Here is a 21,043-nt window from a genome sequence, read left to right on the forward strand (position 1 = left end):
GGAGACCCGGGTTCGATCCCTGGGTTGGGAAGATCCCCTGGAGAAGGAAATGGCAATCCACTCCAGTATTCTTGCCTGGAGAATCCCATGGACAGAGAAGCCTAGTAGGTTACAGTCCACGGGGTCACAAAGAGTCAGACACGACTGAGTGACTTCACCTTCACCTTCATGGACTTAACAGAGCAAAATATTTTCCAATTAAATTCACTTTAAAAAACCAATAACTATAATTCAAGAAAGTCTGGCTAATTTGACATCTATTGCTGTCCAGAGGACATAAACTATGTAAAAATGTGGACAGAGATTTTGCTGAAATGAAGGCAAAAACAATTTTTCAGCTATGCCTTTAGAAGGTCAATCTTTGTGCCCTGCTTCCTTTAAACAGAAGACATTCCACATTCCATTGATTCTCTGATGTTTTCAACTCCAGTATTCTTGCCAGGACTTTGGAAGGAAGGAACATGAGTATATGGAAGTTAAAGAGCTATTTCTGGTATGAAGGATTTATATGCCTATAGTAAGAAAATTCAGAGAAGGCAATGGCAACCCACTCCAGTACTCTTGCCTGGAAAATCCCATGGACGGAGGAGCCTTGTAGGCTGCAGTCCATGGGGTCACTAGGAGTTGGACACGACTGAGCAACTTCACTTTCATGCATTGGAGAAGGAAATGGCAGCCCACTCCAGTGTTCTTGCCTGGAGAATCCCAGGGATGGGGGAGCCTGGTGGGCTGCCATCTCTGGGATCGCACAGAGTCGGACACGACTGAAGCTGCTTAGCAGCAGTAAGAAAGTCTGAGGAGGAGTATATTAGACTCTGGGGCTCTCCATATGTTTCTGGGTCACTGATGCTATCAGCACTTGATGACAATTAACAGAGACTGGAGAGTTCATGCATGGGTGGGTCATGCATTTTTTTGCTTCCTCCCATCCCAGGGGCCTTTAGATTGCCCTTTTCCTCTGCTTTCAGCCATCCTTCCAAAGATCATTTCCTTTTCCTTTCCCAAGATTCTTATCAACCAGGACTGGAACCACCTTTCAGTTCAGTTCAGTTGCTTGGTCTTGTCCAACTCTTTTCAACCCCATGGACTGCAGCACACCAGGCTTGTATACAACCATATTGTATCAAGAGCTAGAACAGAGCCAGAGAATGCTGCATATAGAGAATACTGGGGTCAAGAAAAGGAACAATCTTGTTCATTTACAAAAGCTCTGAATCCCCAGAAAGGAGCCAGGGAGGGCCTCTAAGAGAGCAGATGAATGTGATTTCCAGATGAGCTAGAAATGAGGAAGAACAGAATAAGAAAGGATAGGAGGGACAGCTGAGTTAGCTGGGGCATGGTGACGAGAAGTCAGATTCAGGATTGACTTAGGAAGGGACTGGAAAGGAAAATTAGGAAGAGCAATGCCAAACACAGGGGCCACTGCATCCCCATGGCATACCCTGGAGTGTGCAAGACCAACAAAGCAGAGAGGTGAGTCAAGAACAGCAAAGCCCCTCTCCCTTGCTCCCAGCAGACAGCATCTCTCCCTCTACCTAACTCTTGGGTTTCTTATAGATGCAGAGACATCTGTAGGAGAGAGACACACATAGTCACCATCCATTCACACTCCACCTCCATGACAGAAACAGATTCACGCTCCACCTCCACAACAGATACACACACATGCTCTAGAGACAGGAAGACAAAAGTACAGCCATTTTGGAAAAGGATTGTGAATGGTCTTGGGAAGCTAAGAAAACAAAGGCTCTAGGGGCCTTAGTTCCAGAGACAAAAATCAGGCTCACAGCAGTAAAAGATTACCTTTATTTCTGTTACACTAATGAGTATACTTAGTTGCCACAAGACAAGAAACTCAATCATAAATTTTAACCTTATCTGTTCTGGTGCTTTCTTACAGAAAATTATCATGTACTTCTATTCGCTCACAGAAGCACTCCTATTCCTGATAGCTATCTTGGAGCCACCTGCTGCAGATCAAACAAGTTTCATGATTTCTGGAGATTACTGGTAATCACCAGACAAACCCTCCTCCCTTTTGTTACAAAAACAACTTGCCCCTTCTACTCAGGGAACTGACACTTTTCCCCTCATCTTCTCCTTTATACACAAGCTATCTCTTTCAATAAAATTTTTTGCTTATCTAAAAGTCTTTTTTTGTTGTTGTTCATTACATCTTTATAACTCATTTATTTTTTTTAATTGAAGTATAGTTGATTTATTATATCATGTTAGTTTCAGATGCACAGCACAGTGATTCAGTTATACAAATCTCTCTCTCTATATATATATTTCTTTTCAGATTATTTTCCCTTAAAGTTATTACAAGGTATTGAGTAGAGTTCCATGAGGTATATAGTAAGGCCTTGTTAGTTGCCTAAGAGTCTTGTGGAAGCAATTACTCATTTCTGTGGTATTGCTGTCCAAAAAGGTGGAAAGGGTCCTATAATACCCCCACATATGTACACATAGCTGTATGTACTCCCTCTTCCAAAGATCACCCTAATAACAGCATTATCTTTATAGGTAAATGTACTGAGAAGATCTATCTTAATGAACAACAGCTATTGCCAGTCAAGGCTGATGCTTGTTGGAGAGCTTTGCCTGTTTTGCTACAGCTTAAAAATACCAGGGCTTCTTATGGATTTTTATGGTGTTCCCGTGGTTAAGAATCTGCCTTGCAATGTAGGGGACACAGGTTTGATCTTTGGTTGGGGAAATAGACCCCACATGCCACCTGTCATGGACAAAAAAAAATAATGAATATTTAATTATAAACAAAAAAAAAAAAACATAAAGGTTTCCTTTAGGTTGATGACCAGGAAAGGAACTCAGTTCCCTTGAAGGAATCTGCCCAGCCCAGGATGTGGTCCTCAGTTGATGAAAAGATTGAGTAACAGTAGGAGACTGCTTATAACTCTAAAGCACATGGGACAAATCAGATGGATGCCAGCCAACTAATATTGGACACATATGGTGATTTGTGAGACTTGTTTGTGTTCAGTCGCTCAATCACGTCTGATTTTTGCAACCCTGTGGACTGTAGTCCACCAGACTTCTCTGTAGGGGATTTCCCAGGCAAGAATACTGGAGTGGATTGCCATTCCCTCCTCCAGGGGATCTTCTCAAGGGCTCAAACCCATGTCTCCTGCGTTAGTAGGCAGATTCTTTACAACTGAGCCATCTGGGAAGCGATTTGTTTAGGTATTTTTAAAAGGATGCTTCACCCCTTACTGAAGTGAATTGTTTTGACCAAGAGCTTTTACTTCACCTTGTCAAATTATAAACATATTGTTATTTTTAAATCTCATAACTATATGTATGTAAATCTTATTTTTAAATCTGCCTTTGAGAGAAAATTTTAAAAGTAGAAATTGTGTTTATATCTGAAATAAGTAATGCAAACATCCAGTTTTTGTGGAAGAACTGATGAGGATCTAGGGTCAGGTTCCCAGCTGTCTGCACTAACCCTCAATCCCTGGTATGAGTTTTAGCACATAAGCCTGGGAGGCCACACCATCTCTGAATATTGAGCAATCGAGCTCCAATATCCCTTTACTTCTAATGGAGAGAGCTGAGTCGGATTTCCTGCAGACCATGACCACTAGTCTTTGAAGGGACTCAGTCTTGTGCAAAAGTGAGGAAGAAAATCTTGCAGGTGGAGGTCACTGATATGCAGCAGTCACTAGGCAGCAGTGAAATGCATGAAAACACTGGCATGATGAAGACATTGTTTCTAGGTTGGTGTCTCTGTTCCTGTTTTCCTATACTACACATTCGCTTACTCCCCATTTAGCTAATTGACAGAAATAAATGTAAATGCTGCATTAATAAAGTGAATGTGGTGTGTCATAAATATGTTCTCTCAGGACTGTCTGTACTTTGAAATCCTGAAGCCTATGGGCTTTATACTCAATCTTATTACTCAGAATAAAACACATATCCTTTCTTGTAGTTCTTGGCCTGCTGAATCCTTCAAAGTATTAAGAGAGATGTAAAGAAATCTATTCTAACTCAATTTGGTCAATCCAGTGAATCTTTATCACTGTTAGAGAATTTTCTTGGTCTTGCCTTCCCTCCCTGGGGCAAGAATCACTCTGAGCCCAGAGTCACATTTAAATTATATTCCAGCAACACGGAAGTTGAACCAGTAGAAATGTACCCTGTCTACTTGTTCAATATCTAACTTGGTCCCCAAATCTATTAATAGGACCTATTAACCTGAAAGGGCCCCAAAACTCTATTTTAGAATACATATTTTTTTAATAACTCCCCCTTTCCATGCTGTAGAAAGTACAGTTTTCAAAGCACAGTCAAATGCCAAAAACCTAAATATCTAAACATTAGAACAAGGTGTTAATTCAGTTGGTAATGATACCATTCTTAACCACAGCAGGGAAGAAAAAGATGATGCTAGAGATCCCTAGAGAATTAAAACATACTGAGATTCCAAAAATGAATATAAAGCACAAGACGCAGAATCAATAATCAAAGATAGAAGAGATATTTCTTTGGCAGGAGGTAGGGAACTGGTTTTAGAAATAGGTAGACCTCATAGATTCTCACCATAGGCAATTCCCACCATTGCTTTTAAAAAGAATGTCTAAAACATAACAAAAGAAGCATTCTGAAAATTCTTAAGTAGGAAAAGTAGACCACTAATAGAGGGACATATTTTGTTGCTATAAGTCACTAAGTCCTGTCCAACTCTTTTGCGACCCCATGGACTGTAGCCTGCCAGGATCCTCTGCCCATAGGCAAGAACACTGGAGTGGACTGCCATGTCCATTTCCTAGGCAAAAACACTGGAGTGGGTTCCACTGCCCTAGTGCAGGAGATCTTCCCGACCCAGGGATCAAACCTGCATCTCCTGCATTGGCCAGTGTATTCTCTACCACTGGGCCAGCAGGGAAGCCCAAAAGAGGAGTACAGACAATAATAATCCATGTCATTCCACTGAAAAAATAAAAATTACCAGGTGGACACCAAGAGAATGATGCTTTAGTTAACTTTTTATTCTTCAGTTCAGTTCAGTTCAGTCGCTCAGTCATGTCTGACTCTTTGTGACCCCCTGAATTGCAGCACACCAGGCCTCCCTGTCCATCACCAACTCCTGGAGTTCACTCAAACTCACGTCCATCGAGTCGATGATGCCGTCCAGACATCCTCTGTCATCCCCTTCTCCTCCTGCCCCCAATCCCTCCCAGAATCAGCGTCTTTTCCAATGAGTCAACTCTTCACATGAGGTGGCCAAAGTACTAGAGTTTCAGCTTTAGCATCATTCCTTCCAAAGAACGCCTAGGACTGATCTCCTTTAGAATGGACTGGTTGGATCTCCTTGCAGTCCAAGGAACTCTCAAGAGCCTTCTCCAACACCACAGTTCAAAAGCATCAGTTCTTTGGCGCTCAGCTTTCTTATATGAAGACAGCAGAGTCATTCTTAGAATACTAATACTTATTTAACTGACATTTCTTTCTGAGTGCTTTTGATGTAACAAGCACTATTCTAAGTGCTGTGCATACAGTGGTGAGCAAATCAGACAGTCACCTGCATTTTAGAAATTTTGTCCCCATGATGCTGAAAGCTCAGCCTCTCTGTACACCAGTGCCAAATCAAATCTCAAAGTTCTAAAGTGGAAAAAAATAGCTTTATTGCTCTGCCAGGCAAAGGGAGACACAGTGAGTTCCTGCCCTCAAAAACTATGTGTCCCAACCAAGGATTTCATGAGAAGTTTTATAGCAATGGATCAAGGCTTGGGTCCCGGACAAGATTAGAGTGTGTGCAGGGCCTGGTTCAAAATTGGAAAAGGACTATGTCAAGGCTCTATATTGTCTTCCTGATAATTTAACTTATATGCAGAGTATGCAAAATGCATGCAAAATGCAAAATGCCGGGCTGGATGAAGAACAAGCTGGGTTTTCTATTTTTTGCCATGCTTGTGGGAACTTAGTTCCCCAACCAGGTATCAAACCTGGGCCCTCAGCAATGAGAGAACAGAGTCCTAACCACTGGACCACCAAGGAATTCCCTGAAGAACAAGCTGGAATCAAGATTGCCAAGAGAAATATCAGCACCCTCAGGTATGCAGATGATACCACTATAAGGGCAGAAAGTGAGGAGGAACTAAACAGTCTCTTGACGAGGGTGAAAGAGGGGAGTGAAAAACCTGGCTTAAAACTCAACATTCAAAAAACTAAGATCATGGCATCTGGTCCCATTACTTCATGGCAAATAGAAGGGGAAAAAGTGGAAACAGTGACAGATTTTAATTTCTTGGGCTCCAAACTCACTGTGGATGGTGACTGCAGCTATGAAATTAAAAGACACTTACTCCTTGGAAGGAAAGCTATGACAAACCTAAACAGTGTGTTAAGAAGAAGGTCCATATGTTGCAGAAAGGGGGATCCCTCCAGGGTCCGAGAGTTGGCTCTTGTCTAACACTCAGAAATGAATTGTCTGAGGAGACACATTGTCTGAGGAGACACATGTGCTAACAAAGCAAGAGATTTTATTGGGAAGGGGTGCCCAGGTGGAGAGCAGTAGTGTAAGGGAACCCCTGCTCTGCCACAGGGCTCAAAGTTTCGCATTTTATGGTAATGAGATTAGTCTCTGGGTTGTCGTTGACCAATCATTCTGACTCAGAGTCCTTCCTGGTGGCACATGCATCACTCAGCCAAGATGGATGCCAGCCAGAAGGATTCTGGGAGGTGATCTGACACATGGTGTCTCCTTTTGACCTTTCCCAAACTCTTCTGGTTAGTGGTGGCTTATTTGTTCCATGTTCCTTACCAGGACCTCCTGTCAGAAAACAACTCATGCAAATGATTACCATGGTGCCTGGCCAGGATGGGCAGTTTCAGTCAGTGTACTTCCCCTAGTAAAAGCTACGGTTTTTCCAGGAATCATGTACGAATGTGAGAGTTGGACCATAAAGAAGGCTGAGTGTCAAAGAATTGATGCTTTCAAACTATGGTGCTGGAGAAGACTCTTGAGAGTTCTTTGGACAGCAAGAAGATCAAACCAGTCAATCCTAAAGGAAATCAACCCTGAATATTCATTGGAAGGACCGATCCTAAAGCTGAAGCCCAATACTTTTAGCCACCTGATGCAAAGAGCCAGCTCATTGGCAAAGACCCTGAGGCTGTGAAAGATTGAAGGCAGGAGAAAGGGGCAACAGAGTATGAGATTTGGGGGCTGGATGGCATCACTGACTCAATGGACATGAGTTTGAGCAAGCTCTGGGAGATGGTGAAAGACAGGGAAGCTTGGAGCACTGCAGCCTATGGTGTCACAAGGAGACACAACTTGGCGACTGAACAACAACAACAACAACAACAAGCCTGCACTCCCTTAATCTTGTCTCAAATGGTCAGTCTCCTAATCTTGAGACCAGCATCTCTGGTCCTGTTAATATTGATTGCTTCAGGGGGTTTCTTGACTGCTTCTCCTTTGGTTAGCAATTGTTTGAATCTGCCATTTGGACCTCAAGGAAGACATGGGGCTGGAATCTTGCCTACAAGAAATGGGAGACAGATAATGTCTCCATGCCTAGGAGCCCCATAGAGTTTCACTCAGTTTACCCACACATCTTGGATATTTCTCAAACTAATTCAGCAGGGCATATTTTAACTAAGAAAAGAAAATCCTTCTATTGAGGCAATTAAATACTGCAGTGAGATCCCACTTTCATTACCATCATAACCAGGGACAGTGCAAGAGGAAGAAGGACACTGCCTTTGGCATCAAGACTATGGCTTGAGACCTCCTATGTGGCCTGCATCAGTGAATTGTGTGAGGATAAATAATTTATCAAATCTAGGGAAGACACAAGTCATATATCATAAGATGAAAAGTTAGTGCAGTCATCATCAGGTGGCTCTACAGGCTTGATAAGTAAAATCAAAGATACGGAGGGTTATAACCAAGGAGAAGTAGCTAAACTATCACATTCTATTTTTAACCATAGTTCATAAGAACTCTCTTAATTTCTTTTGAAGTTATTTCAACAGTATCACTTACTTCTAAAGGAAAACAAAGGACTAATGTGAAGCATTAATTGGTATTGATGCCAAAATCTTGGCTCTCCGTGCACGGATGTCAAACAGAAATATAGAGATAGAGTTATAGAGAAAAAAGATAGAGTGGCTTTATTTCCCTGCCAGGCAAAGAAGGACCACAGTAGGTTAGCACCTCAAACACTGTGCTCTCCTCCCTGGGGAATAGGGAGAAGTCTTACAGTCAAGTAGGTGATAAGGATCAAGGCAGTGACAGGTTTGCATTCCTCTAATGGGTTGGTAGTGAGGTAAGGATGAGTCAACATCATCAGCCTTCTAGTTCCAACTGGTCTGAGGTCTACATGCTTCTCATCTGGGCAGCATACCATTGTTGATAGTTAACTTCTTCCTCTGGGAGGGGGTTTCAGTATCTGCAAAACAACTCAAAGATATTGTGTGTATCCTCTGATAGGGAACCAGGACCCTGCCCCAAGGCTGCACTATTGTTTCTCTTGACTGTTTCTCCCTTATCTTGCATCTTCTCCCTTCCCTAATTAGAACTGCTGATTCTGGCCATTGGAACTCAGGGAAGTTCATGGAGGCTGAATGAAGGCTATTTCCTATAATCAAAGAAATGGGGGACACAGAAAGGCTTTCTACCCAGGAGTCCTATAGGGCCCTGATCAGCATCAGTATTTGTTATTGCTTAGTGGCTAGGTTACCCACTCCAGTGTTCTTGCCTGGAAAATCCCAGGGACGGGGGAGCCTGGTGGGCTGCCATCTCTGGGGTCCCACAGAGTCGGACATGACTGAAGCGACTTAGCAGCAGCAGCAGCAGCAGTGGCTAGGTTGCAAGCTGAAATCAAGATTGCCGGGAGAAATATCAATAACCTCAGATATGCAGATAACACCACTCTTACGGCAGAAAGTGAAGAGGAACTAAAAAGCCTCTTGATGAAAGTGAAAGAGGAGAGTGAAAAAGTTGGCTTAAAGCTCAACATTCAGAAAACTAAGATCATGGCATCTGGTCCCATCACTTCATGGCAAATAGATGGGGAAACAGTGGAAACAGTGTCAGACTTTACTTTTTTGGGCTCCAAAATCACTGCAGATGGTGATTGCAGCCATAAAATTAAAAGAAACTTACTCCTTGGAAGGAAAGTTATGACCAACCTAGACAGCATATTGAAAAGCAGAGACATTACTTGGCCAACAAAGGTCCATCTAGTCAAGGCTATGGTTTTTCCTGTGGTCATGTATGAATGTAAGAGTAGGACTGTGAAGAAACCTGAGCGCCGAAGAATTGATGCTTTTGAGCTGTTGTTCTGGAGAAGACTTTTGAGAGCCCCTTGGACTGCAAGGAGATCCAACCAGTCCATCCTAAAGGAGACCAGTCTTGGGTATTCATTGGAAGGACTGATGCTGAGGCTGAAACTCCAATACTTTGGCCACCTCATGTGAAGAGTTGACTCATTTGAAAAAACCCTGATGCTGGGAGGAATTGGGGGCAGGAGGAGAAGGGGATAACAGAGGATGAGATGGCTGGATGGCATCACCGGATGCACCTGAGTTTTGGTGAACTCCAGGAGTTGGTGATGGAAAGGGAGGCCTGGCGTACTGCAATTCATGGGGTCGCAAAGAGTCAGACATGACTGAGCGACTGAACTGAACTCAGTGGCTAAGTTTTGTCCAACTCTGCTGACAAGGGAAGGAAAGGAAAAGGAAGGGAAGGGAAGAGGAAGGGAGGGGAGGAGAGAGGAAAGCTACAGGCTGACTCTCTAAGGGCACAGCTGAAACAACAGCTTGGAGGGAACATTCTGAAAAGATGGGGTACCATCCTTCAGGATGCAGTTTATGTATTGAATCAGAAAACTCTAAATGATACCCCAATAGGATGATTACATAGATCTGATAACCAAGGAGTAGAAGCAGGAATGGTTTCCTTTACCATCACTCCTTCTGACCCATGGAAATTTCATGCTTTCATCTCTGTAATGCTGGGCTCTGTCAAGTCAAAGGTTCAGCTCCCCAAAAATGATGCACTCTTGACAAGGGATTTATCAAGGGTCTCCCTGAACTACAATCTATAGCTGCTGCCATGACACTTTGGATTTCTTAGGCCTAGGGAGCAGAAGATGAGGAGTTACCGTACTGTCAGGGCTGCTGCTGCTGCTGCTGCTAAGTCGATTCAGTCGTGTCCGACTCTGTGCAACCCCATAGACAGCAACCCACCAGGCTCCCCCGTCCCTGGGATTCTCCAGGCAAGAACATTGGAGTGGGTTGCCATTTCCTTCTCCAATGCATGAAAGTGAAAAGTGAAAGTGAAGTCGCTCAGTCGTGTCCTACTCTTCGCGACCCCATGGAATTGCAGCCCACCAGGCTCCTCCATCCATGGGATTTTCCAGGCAAGAGTACTGGAGTGGGGTGCCATTGCCTTCTCTGCTGTCAGGGCTAAGCAACACTAACTAGAAGGAAGAGGTAGGACTCTTTTTTACACAATGAGAGCAGAGAAGAATTCATGCAGAACCAAAGTGATCTACTTGGGTGCTTCCCAGCATTCCCATGTAACTGTGAGTCTATATGTACTACAATGTCAGCTGGAGAAAGATATGACTATGAAGGGTTTGGACCATTTAGGATAGAGAGTTTGGGTCCTAATACCAGACAAGCCACTATGACAGCTGAGAGAAGGGAGAATGAGAATGAATGTAAAGGAAGGAGAGGATAGCTGCAGCCCTGAAATCAACCGTAGTAACAGTTACTATATTTTCCCTCTCCTTCTTCTAAATTTCTCTTCAAAAACGGAGTCCCATTCAAAGCTTGAAGGAATCGTCTCTTGAACCTATCTGTCAAAGCAGATCTGTGTGGTTCTAGGGCAAGTGTGAAAATGCACTACTCAGATCTCCTGCTGTGGTAATCATAATTAACTGATGACCCCAACTGCCAGCCTGTGAATCTGCTATACTTCTTATGGGCTGCTCTCAGACAATGACTGAGTGTAGCTTAGATACTAAGTCAGGCCTATTTCTCAGGAAGCACAACTTCTCTGATAGCCATCTTGAGCTCAAAGACTCTCCATTAGCCTGGCTGAACCTTTTTAGAACTGTGCCTATCCAACCTGTTTTCTTTTCCTCCGTCTTTCACAGAGGTCAGACCTGCATCACAGACTGTGATGAGTTGTGAATTAACTTTTATTTGGGGGCAAAATGAGAACTTAGAGGCCAGGAGACAGCATTTCAGAGAGCTCTGAGAAACTGTTCTGAAGAGGCACGAGGCAAGGTCCGTATATATGTGATTTTGGTGAAGGCGGGGGAATACATGCAATCAAGCATAAATTTTTGCAAAAGGTTGCTGCTAGTCATGTGAAGGTTACTGCTAGTCATGAAGAGCACACATCACCATGAAAGATGTTGGTGCTTTTCTAGATACGAGAAAATGCAAAAATTGGGCTCATAAAAATAATCTCCTGAAAATATATGGACTTTTCTGGCAGTTTTTCCCAGAGCACAAAGTGCCTCATTCCTGATCTCCACCCTGAAATCCTTTCAGAGGATGCTACAGGTCAGCAGCTACAGCAGGTCATCATTTAATCCTCATAGATGTAGATGGCGGTGGTGGTTTAGTTGCTAAGTTGTGTCTGACTCTCGCAACCCCATGGACAGTAGCCTCCCAGGCTTCTCTGTCCATGGGATTCTCCAGGCAAGAATACTGGAGTGGGTTGCCATTCCCTTCTCCAGGGTATCTTCCCAACCCAGGAATCGAGCCCAGGTCTCCTGCATTGCAGGCAGATTCTTTACCAACTGAGCTACCAGGGAAGCCCCCAGATAGAAAGTACCAATTTGTCATCAGCCCTTGACAAATTGGCACTTGCTAACTTGCATTCTATGTACCAATACTACCAGCAGAGCATATGTTTAAAGGTGAAGATCAGACTTAGATTGCCAAGGTTTAGAACTTGTTCTCACCTAACAAGCTCTTGGATCTCAAGCAGAATCTTTAGCCACCTGAACTTTCACTTTTCTTGGGTGCAAAATCTATCCTTTAGAAGTATGGGGACTAAATAAGGTAGTACCATATAACAGCGCTTGCCACACTACCTGTCACATAAGGTTCTCATGGTAGCTATTTACCTGGCTTAAAAGTACTGGTTTAATATTAAGAGAAACTAACAAGTAAGAAACATTAAATCTATTATCTATTATTCCATCAATTTGGTCGCCTAAATCTGGCTTCCCTTGTTCATCTTCCCATTACTGCAGTATCTCCTGGAGAAGGAAATGGCAACCCACTCCAGTACTCTTGCCTGGAGAATCCCATGGAGGGAGGAGCCTGGTAGGCTACAGTCCATGGGGTCGCAAAGAGTCGGACACTACTGAGCGACTATACTTTACTCCATTTCACACAGGAGGTAAAAACTCCAAGACTTCAGTGTTCTCCAGAAGGTAAAACAAAGAACACTGGTAGTTAATACAAACACAAATTCTTTGCCGTCCTGTGACGCGTTTCTGGGGAACCCAGCATAGGGCCAGCCCATACCTACCTAACCCCGCCCCTCCGATTTCTGGAGGCCGGAGACAAATCACAACGCAGCGTGGAAGTCACCTAGCTTCCGGCTAGCTACGCTGGAATTGAGGTGCACAAACGGCCTCCAAGGCGATTTACAGATCGATTGTTTATTCGCTACTAGCAAGCACTCGCTCTCCGCATTGGCTGTTACTGCCCGGCGCCAATGTTCCCGCAGGATGTTCGCTGCAGCTAGTGAGAGTGACAGACACTGCACCTAAATTTCCGGTTCCGGTTCACCGCTGGCGCCATGGCGACCGTTAGAGGGTCGCGGTATCTGCTGACAATAGGCAGATGGCGCCGCAGCTTTGGAATAGCGCCCCAGTTCCGAGTGAGTACCTATTTTCCCTGCTTTCAAAAGAAGCTTTGGACCTCAAGAACAGCTCCTCTCCGAGGAGGTGCGCTTTCGGCAGCTCCTCCTTTAGCCTCCCGCAGCCATCCTCTCTGCCCCCCATTAGCTTTCCTTTTTCTGCAGGCGCTTGCTGCCCTCGTGCCCGGCGTATCCCACGTGGATAACAAGTCCGATTTCCTGGGGAAGAGGCCCCATCGTCGGCACCCTGGCATCCTGCAGCTGTCATGCGTGCGGCTGCCGCAAGGATTGGCTGAAGCCGCGCAGTTACTGCTGCTAGGTGAGTAAAGATGGGAAATGGAAGCTCAAGAAGCGAAGATTGGACCCTGCGTACAAGTGATTCCTCTTTGCATCTTTGGTCCATAGAGAGCTCGATGCCCAATATGGAGAAACAGGTGCAGGCCCTAACCAATTATCTCTGGAGCCGGCATTTACCTGTAGAGCCAGAGGAGCTACAAAGACGGGCTGTTCTTCTTGAGAAAAAAATCCTGGAAAACGCAGGTAGGTCTTTTCAAAAATAAAGAGTAAGCCAAATAGAAAGAGCAGAGGGAAATGAAGAGCTAGTAATAATTCTGCAGCCTCTTAAATAGATACTGCAATTTCTTATTTGACTTTCTAACCAGAGTAGTTATTCATAATGTTGCCTTTCTAAAAGATAAGTAATTTCAGAGATTGCCTACTGAATTCAGGGCTTTAGTAAAGATCAATGAGTGCTTCAGTCTACTGTAGAAATTTAGATCTTTGGTTTTTTTCCCCAAGTCCACTGGATTAAGACCGTCTTAAGTTTTTGTTCAGGTAAAATAAAGTCCCTCTCCAGTACTACAGGGAAAGGAAAATTAGTTTGTCAAGTTGTTTTCATGATTGTGAGTTCCTTCCTATTAAGAGGCCTGCCTTTTGTTCATTTTGTATTCCCTGACTTCTTGTAGTACCTGGTTCGTAGTAGGCACTCCGTAGGTAAAACAGTACTGAACTGAACACAATTGTAAGACAAGTTTTTCAAGCCCCTTTCCTTCCTATAGGGACTTTGGAGACATCACATTATTAAATTGGGGGGAAGTGAAGAAATCTACAAAGTACTGTCTTTATCCTATCCCTTAACTTTTTATTACACTTGCTTTTAGTACAGAATAAAACCTGTGAGATAGAGTTGGTTGAATTCAATGAACTGCTGTTAGAGGCTATATATTATCTGATATACTATGGTGGTGGTGGTGGTCATTATTATTCTTACCTGAAACTCTTCTCTAGTTTGGCTTCTCTCTTAAGCATTTTCCATGTGGGAATTGGTAGGGAATGGCAGGCAGTAAATTCAGATATTGTATCTGAGCCCTGTTCTTCCTAGGTCCTTACTTCCAGTCCTTGTTCTTACCCCAGACTCATGTCAGACAGAGAAACATCATGAAGAAGTCCTGCGTGCCTTGCGCAGAACTACCTATCACTGGCAAGAACTGAGGTAAGGGAGACTAGAGGGGCTGCAGAAAAAGGAAAAGTTTGGCTTTTGAGAAGGAGAGTTGGGGAAATACAGTTACACCATTTAGTGTGTGAAAAGGCAATCTGGTTTATAAGCCTCCCTAAGACTTGTCTGTGTTGATCAGTGAAAGGGTTGAGCTGGAAGAGCCCTTTGCAAAGATTTCATTTCCTAAAAGTCTGGAGGGTAGCTGCAGGATAGAGATTAATTCCCAGTGGTATGTCTGATTTTTCTGGCAGCTACAATGAGGGACTGAGCCTGGTGTATATGGCAGCAAGACTGGATGGTGGCTTTGCAGCAGTTTCCAGAGCTTTCCATGAGGTGAAATTCCCTCAACTTCCAACCAGAAACTTTACTATCAGTTCCCTTTTTCATAAAGTAATCTAGGGCAAGATTCTTGGGACATTACATGTGCATTTTTTTTCAAGAGGTTCTCTTTATCCTCTGAAAGGAATTTTTGACCCAAAAAAAGGTTTAAAATCACTGTTCTAAGAGCTTTCTATTCTATAAGGCAGTTACACTGAATCTGGACATTCACGGCTCATTTCCTCTGTTGCGGTCCCCTAATTCATGTTTACCAAGACCCTAAATAAGTGTCTGTCTTCCCCACTGTGGGGTATTGAATATTTCTTCAGATCCAAGCTCGCCTTCCAGAGTTCCAGCCACAAACCTTGATGGACTTTGGCTCGGGTACTGGCTCTGTCACCTGGTGAGTATCTTTCTCTGTCTCTGTCAGTTCCAACTCTAGAGAGTTAGAGCTAGCTTATGCCACGTCAATATCAAGACACTGGAGAACCAAAGGAAGAAGAGGAAAATTGGAACTGATGTGTTTCTTCCTCAGATTAAACAAGGCATGAGAAGGTATATAAATTAGGGTCAGAACTTAAAGAAATGTCAAGTGAAAAAACCCACATTTAGAAGGATAAAAAAGGAAAGGAATTTGATCTCGGACAGGGATTTACATGTCAGCAAGATTTGTGTGTGTGTGTTCATGTAGTTTCTGAGACTTCTTAACAGTTGTAGATGAAACAAGAAAATAAGATTGCTAGTTTTTCCAACTATTTTAACATAGCGCTCTGTTTCCCCAAAGTTGGGTTAGGGACAGAGGGGTCTCTTGTAGGGATAACTTTGTCGTAAGAACTGAAGATTTATTTTTTGCCACTTTAGGGCTGCTCATAGTATTTGGGGTCAGAGCCTACGTGAGTATATGTGCGTGGACAGCTCAGCTGCCATGTTGGAATTGGCAGAAAAGCTGCTGAAAGGTGAGCACAAAATGTAAGGAAGGGCTTTTCCAAAGTTGAAGGCATTTGCAAAGCAAAGGAGTACCAGAAAGGGTCTTTTATTGGGGAGTAGAGGAGAGGCCGGAAAGTTAAAGATGGGTCTGATGCAGTGACCCTGTTGAAGATGCTAGAGGCCTCTGTTGGACTATGGATGGGTAGGGTAAGAATAACAGGACAAATGACCCAATATTCCCCCTGCCCTTTTTGTTAGTTGTCTACTCTGTTGCATCTCATCCTCAGCTAGCATTTTGTCCCTTCAGTTTATACCTACAGTCATATTTGCCTCATCTCTCCTTTCCTCCACAGGTGGTTCAGGATCTGGGATGCCTTGTGTTCCAAGTGTCTTTTTCAGACAGTTTCTACCTGTATCACCCAAGGCAAGTGGCAATGTTTAAAGTATGCCAGATGTGGAGTATGCAGATGAAAAACTGTGGCCCTGGCTTTACAACCTAGCATTGAATGTTAGAAAGTAAAAGAAAGCAGAAGAAATTTAGTGGGATAGACCTTTGTTGTACTCTTTAAAAGACGGAGATGTCAAGGTCGGTCGTTTTCCTCGTCTTGTGCACCAGGTGCAATTCGATGTGGTGGTAGCAGCCTTTTCTCTCAGTGAACTGCCCAGCAAGGCCGACCGCACTGACGTGGTCCAAACCTTATGGCGCAAGACAGGTCGTTTTCTGGTAAGTGGAAGCCCCTTTTTCCCTTCAAGTTTTTAAGCAGCTTCATGGGTCTGTTTCATGCCTTTCCTTGTCCCCATTGGAGCTTGTCTTCGTTTTTAACCATTTTCATCCTACATAGATCCCTTTGTCCCTCTTTTCAGGTCTCCATCTGCATCATATATGTAATACTCGTTTCATTTAGAATCCCTATTCTGTTTGGGAATGCTCTTACAGAGCTACTGACATTCATGTTTTCATGTAATTCAAGGCTTCTTACTTTCCCTTTTGTAATCAGGTATTGGTAGAGAATGGAACAAAAGCTGGGCACTCCCTTCTCATGGACGCCAGGGACCTGGTCCTTAATGTAAGGTTCTTTTTCCTTCTTTCACCTTACCCTCCTTTCCCCACTTATTCTCACCAGTTCTTGGCACTCCCTTGAAAACTGAAAGGACTGGCATATAGTAATAAGGATGACTCTGGAGATAGTAAGCACATGAAGTCATGATATAGGGTAGTAGTTGGCAAACTCCAGCCTATGGATCAGATCCATACCTGTTTTTATATGAGCAGTGCTTATATAAACATGCCACCTGTTTTTATATGAGCAGTGCTTATTTGTGCATCTATAACCATGTGTCTGTGGCTATAGGTCTGTTACCTATGGCTATTTTCACCATACAGATAGCAGTAGGAAACAGATTTTTGCCTAGTCTCTGGACCTTTAAAAAAAATTTTCTTTTTTGCCAGCCCCTGATCCAGGGCACTTCTGAACTAAGAACCTTATCTGTTTAGGACCGTATGAACCAGTATATAATCGCAAATTTCATTGTCTTGAAATGGGATTTTTTTTTGAGAGTGAAGGTTACTGACAAGGGAGAACACCATACTATGTGCCAAGTTTCTGCCTTTCTCTTGCTGCAAAGAGAAAGTTCTTTGTTTGGAGTATTAGAGAAACAGCCAGCTTAATTCAGAACATAGTTAATAATTACCAGAATTGAATGTTAGAGGAATCCTCAATTTATTGAGTGCAGAGATTGAGTTAGAACAGACCCCTCAGCCCAGCCTAAAATTTTTTTCATTTCCCTTGATTTCAGAGAAAAGAAAAGTCACCTTTGGACCCTCGACCTGGTTTTGTCTTTGCCCCAGTGAGTATTACTTCTGCCTTTCCCTGCAAGCAAAGATCTGAACTCAGGGCTAGCCAGGAAAAGAGGGCTAGCCACCATCCTCTACTCTTGATTCCTCAGTGATTCCCCTGGCTTGCCCTTTCATCTGCTCTGTGCTCCTTTATCCCTAGCCCTTCTTGACTCTATTAGTCGTAGTTTCTAGGTTTTATGATCTGTGGTTCTCTTGTCTTACCTCATGTCTTTGTGTTCACAGTGTCCGCATGAACTTCCATGTCCCCAGTTGACAGCCTCTAAGCCCCTGGCCTGTAGCTTTTCCCAGGCCTACCATCCCATCCCCTTCAGCTGGGTATGTACTCTGAGAATACTGTGGTAGGGAGAAAATAGCCTGGGAAAGCACAGTGAAAAAGATTCAGAGATGGGAGGATTTGGGAAATTCCAGAGAATGCTTGGAGGTTTTAGGGTCTGAATGTATAAAACTTATAGAATATGAGAAGAGTCACAGGAATGAGGTTTGAAGAAATTTGTTTTCCCTCATCTTTTCCCGCAAGCCATCTCTGTGTCCTTGTCTTAGAACAAGAAGCCAAAAGAAGAAAAGTTCTCCTTGGTAATCCTTGCCCGAGGATCTCCAGAGGAGGCCAATCGCTGGCCCCGAATCACTCAGCCTGTTCTTAAACGGCCACGCCACGTGCATTGCCACCTGTGCTGTCCAGATGGGCATATGCAGCACGCTGTGATCACGGCCCGCAGACATGGCAGGTGTGGAGGGTGTGACCAGAGTTAGTGGGAGGCAGGAGAGCCTGCAGCCCACGTTGACCCTCTCTTTTCTGTAGGGATTTGTATCGCTGTGCCCGGGTCAGTTCCTGGGGAGACCTTTTACCTGTGATCACACCATCAGAACTTCCTCCATCTCCTGCTCAAGATGCGCCTGAGAGTTGACAACGGATGTGTGACAAGTGTTTTCTTCTATCTTGACGGCTGAAGCTGAAGCTACCTGGTGTCCAGGATGGGAGTGCTATTACTGTTACGGCAAAAAAAAAAAAAAAAAAAAAAAACTAGTTCAAATATTCTCCATTATAGTAGACCATATTCTTTGAGCTTACTTGGCCATCCTCTCGTGTCAGGGGACATTCAACTTTAAGGGATCCGATATGTTGCAATTTCTTCCTTTGTGTGCCATTTGTCAAGGACTCTGTTCCTTATCAGTTCCTGGGATATAGGAACAAGTAGAGCTGCATGCAGTTCTCAGGACTGCTGCTGCTGAGTCACTTCAGTCATGTCCAACTCTGTGTGACCCCATAGACGGCAGCCCACCAGGCTCCCCCATCCCTGGGATTCTCCAGGCAAGAACACTGGAGTGGGTTGCCATTTCCTTCTCCAGTGCATGAAAGTGAAAGTGAAGTTGCTCAGTCATGTCTGACTCTTCACGACCCCATGGACCGCAGCCTACAAGGCTACACCATCCATGGGATTTTCCAGGCAAGAGTACTGGAGTGGGGTGCCATCGCCTTCTCTGTCTCAGGACTTCTCTGTCTCAGATCATGGGAAAGAGCACCTGATTGGATTCCCTTCAGTGATTCCCTTCAGTGACTCCCTTCAGTGACCTTGTACTTGTTAGACTATCCATTTTGTTGCAACTGGTGGAATTTCATTCTTTTTAACAGCTGAGTAATCATTTTACTGAAGATATATAAGCATGCATTTCTTATACGCATGCTAATAAAATACCCTTGCTCCACTAGAGACTTGGGTCCCCCACATCCTTCTTTCTGTCTCCAGCTACTTCTTCAGAGCGTGGAAACCTAATGAACTCACTTTCTCACCCGAGCTTTAAAGACCTCCTTAAGAGGACACGCTGTGCCTTCGTGAGTGGTACAAGTCCTGTGTATGGGCTTTATTGGTTTTCCACGTAGCCCGAGGGATATTGCCCTTTCCCTCTCTTTCTCTCTTTCTTTTCGTCAACTCCAGTGCCCAGGTCCCGGTCTGTAAAAGACCGCAACAAATGGCACCCGAAACATGGACATGGTATTCACCCTTGGCAAACAGGATGGAGTGACTGGGACCTACAGAGGTCGGTAAGTGCGGAGTTATGGGACAAATGTCTGGAAAGCCCCACCATTTTTCTACTTCATTATTTAAGGTTCAAAGGCTTTTGGTTTTGTGTCAATGCATAGAGGCATGCCTTCAAACAGTGGTTGAACATAATCCCTGGTTCCCTGATGAAGGCAGTTTTGATTTAGAAATTTGGCACCGGGTCAAAGAGAATGTTGGAACAAGCCACTAAACGGGGAAAAAATATTCCAATAGATTTCTGGCCCCTGTGGACTCATTAAAGCTGTGATTCTGCCATTTCAAGATAATTCTAGCCCTCCTGATATTCGACAACAGGCAGAACACTTGTTACATGAATATGAATTAGATGATGAAACTTTTCAGAAGGCCCAATTAGAACATAAAATATTTCAGAATTTTCCTACTAGCCCTGTTCTGGCGGCCCCAAGTGCTCCTCCTCTCTCAATAGGCACAAAACCGAAAGTCCCTTCAATTTAAGGACAAAATGACCAACAATGACTTTTTTGAGGCTCTCTTTGACACTAAAGCTGATAGTGTGGCTCTCTTTGACACTAAAACTGATAGTGTGGCTCTCTTTGACACTAAAACTGATAATGCTTTTTTGGATAATAATGATAAGCCTTTAGCACACACTCGTATTTATGAGAAAAAACTACTCATTCTCCTTCACGACAGAGGCTCTCTGCGTTGCTGACTTTGCAGTCTTGAGTCTCTGAGGCCAGTGGTTTTTCTGCTTTTTCTGTGTTAAGAAATGTTAATAATGCCCAGGGGCAAATAATACCTCAATATGAAGGCATTGATTTTTCTCACATGCAACAAATGAAAAAGGCTGTAACTATGTATGGCCTTCATTAACCTTTTACTAAAGAACTTTTAAAGGCTATGGCGTCTTCTATTGGAAGTTTTGTTCCTTGATTGGCAGCTTTTGATAAGGGCTCTTCTTAAACCAGGAGAATATTTTCAGTGGACAATGTGGTTTCAGGATATGGCCCAAGATGATGCCAATTCTAATGCTCAAGCTGGCACTGTCCAAAACCAAATTACTTTTGAAATGTTAACCAATACAAGGTAATTTGATGCGATAGAAGCTCAAATACAAAGCCCTCCTTGATGGAAAACTATCTTGACTATAATTGTAGTCATCTTATTCTTGCTGTTTGCTTTTTATATCAGTAACTGTATAATGAACTTTGTATCTAAGTGGCTTAGGCATTTAAGTTACAAATGATTGTTCATGCTCCTGCAGTTGCCAGTGCCTTGGGGCCCCTGGATCAGAGACCCTCCATATGAGGACAAGGAGAATATATTGCCTCAAAATTTTAGGGTCTGTACCCCTTCCCAGCAGGAAGAAGTTACAGAACACTTTCTTCACCCCTTTCCCTGGCAACCATATTCTCCTAAAAGCAGGACAAAATGAAAGAGTTAAAGCTTAGGCAAACGATCCAGGACTCTGTAAGGAAGAGGCAAACATTCCCACTCATGCTTTCCTTAAGCCTTGTGCAACAATGTATCTTGCTGGAGAACTGACCTTTCTTTAG

The 21,043-nt window shown here is 43.6% G+C and overlaps 1 protein-coding gene across 1 annotated transcript; it reads left to right on the forward strand.

The window, feature by feature from the left end:
• On the forward strand, positions 12,781-19,175 carry METTL17 (methyltransferase like 17). Its single transcript, XM_005685386.3, has 14 exons — positions 12,781-12,889; positions 13,034-13,187; positions 13,274-13,408; positions 14,282-14,360; positions 14,615-14,696; positions 15,011-15,084; positions 15,543-15,637; positions 15,962-16,032; positions 16,225-16,332; positions 16,607-16,675; positions 17,406-17,456; positions 17,689-17,781; positions 18,007-18,191; positions 18,266-19,175. The coding sequence occupies exons 1-14, from the start codon at positions 12,809-12,811 to the stop codon at positions 18,369-18,371; spliced, it is 1,383 nt and encodes a 460-aa protein (XP_005685443.2). The 5' UTR covers positions 12,781-12,808; the 3' UTR covers positions 18,372-19,175.

Source organism: Capra hircus, chromosome 10, assembly GCF_001704415.2.
Source record: "Capra hircus breed San Clemente chromosome 10, ASM170441v1, whole genome shotgun sequence".
NCBI lineage: Eukaryota > Metazoa > Chordata > Mammalia > Artiodactyla > Bovidae > Capra > Capra hircus.

Bases quoted from the DNA above. Each gene is read 5' to 3' on its own strand.
- METTL17 (XM_005685386.3), top strand. From the start codon at position 12,809: ATGGCGACCGTTAGAGGGTCGCGGTATCTGCTGACAATAGGCAGATGG. The intron at 15,085-15,542 runs GTGAGTATCTTT...TTGCCACTTTAG, and splicing joins GGTACTGGCTCTGTCACCTG to GGCTGCTCATAGTATTTGGG. The intron at 15,638-15,961 runs GTGAGCACAAAA...TTTCCTCCACAG, and splicing joins GGCAGAAAAGCTGCTGAAAG to GTGGTTCAGGATCTGGGATG.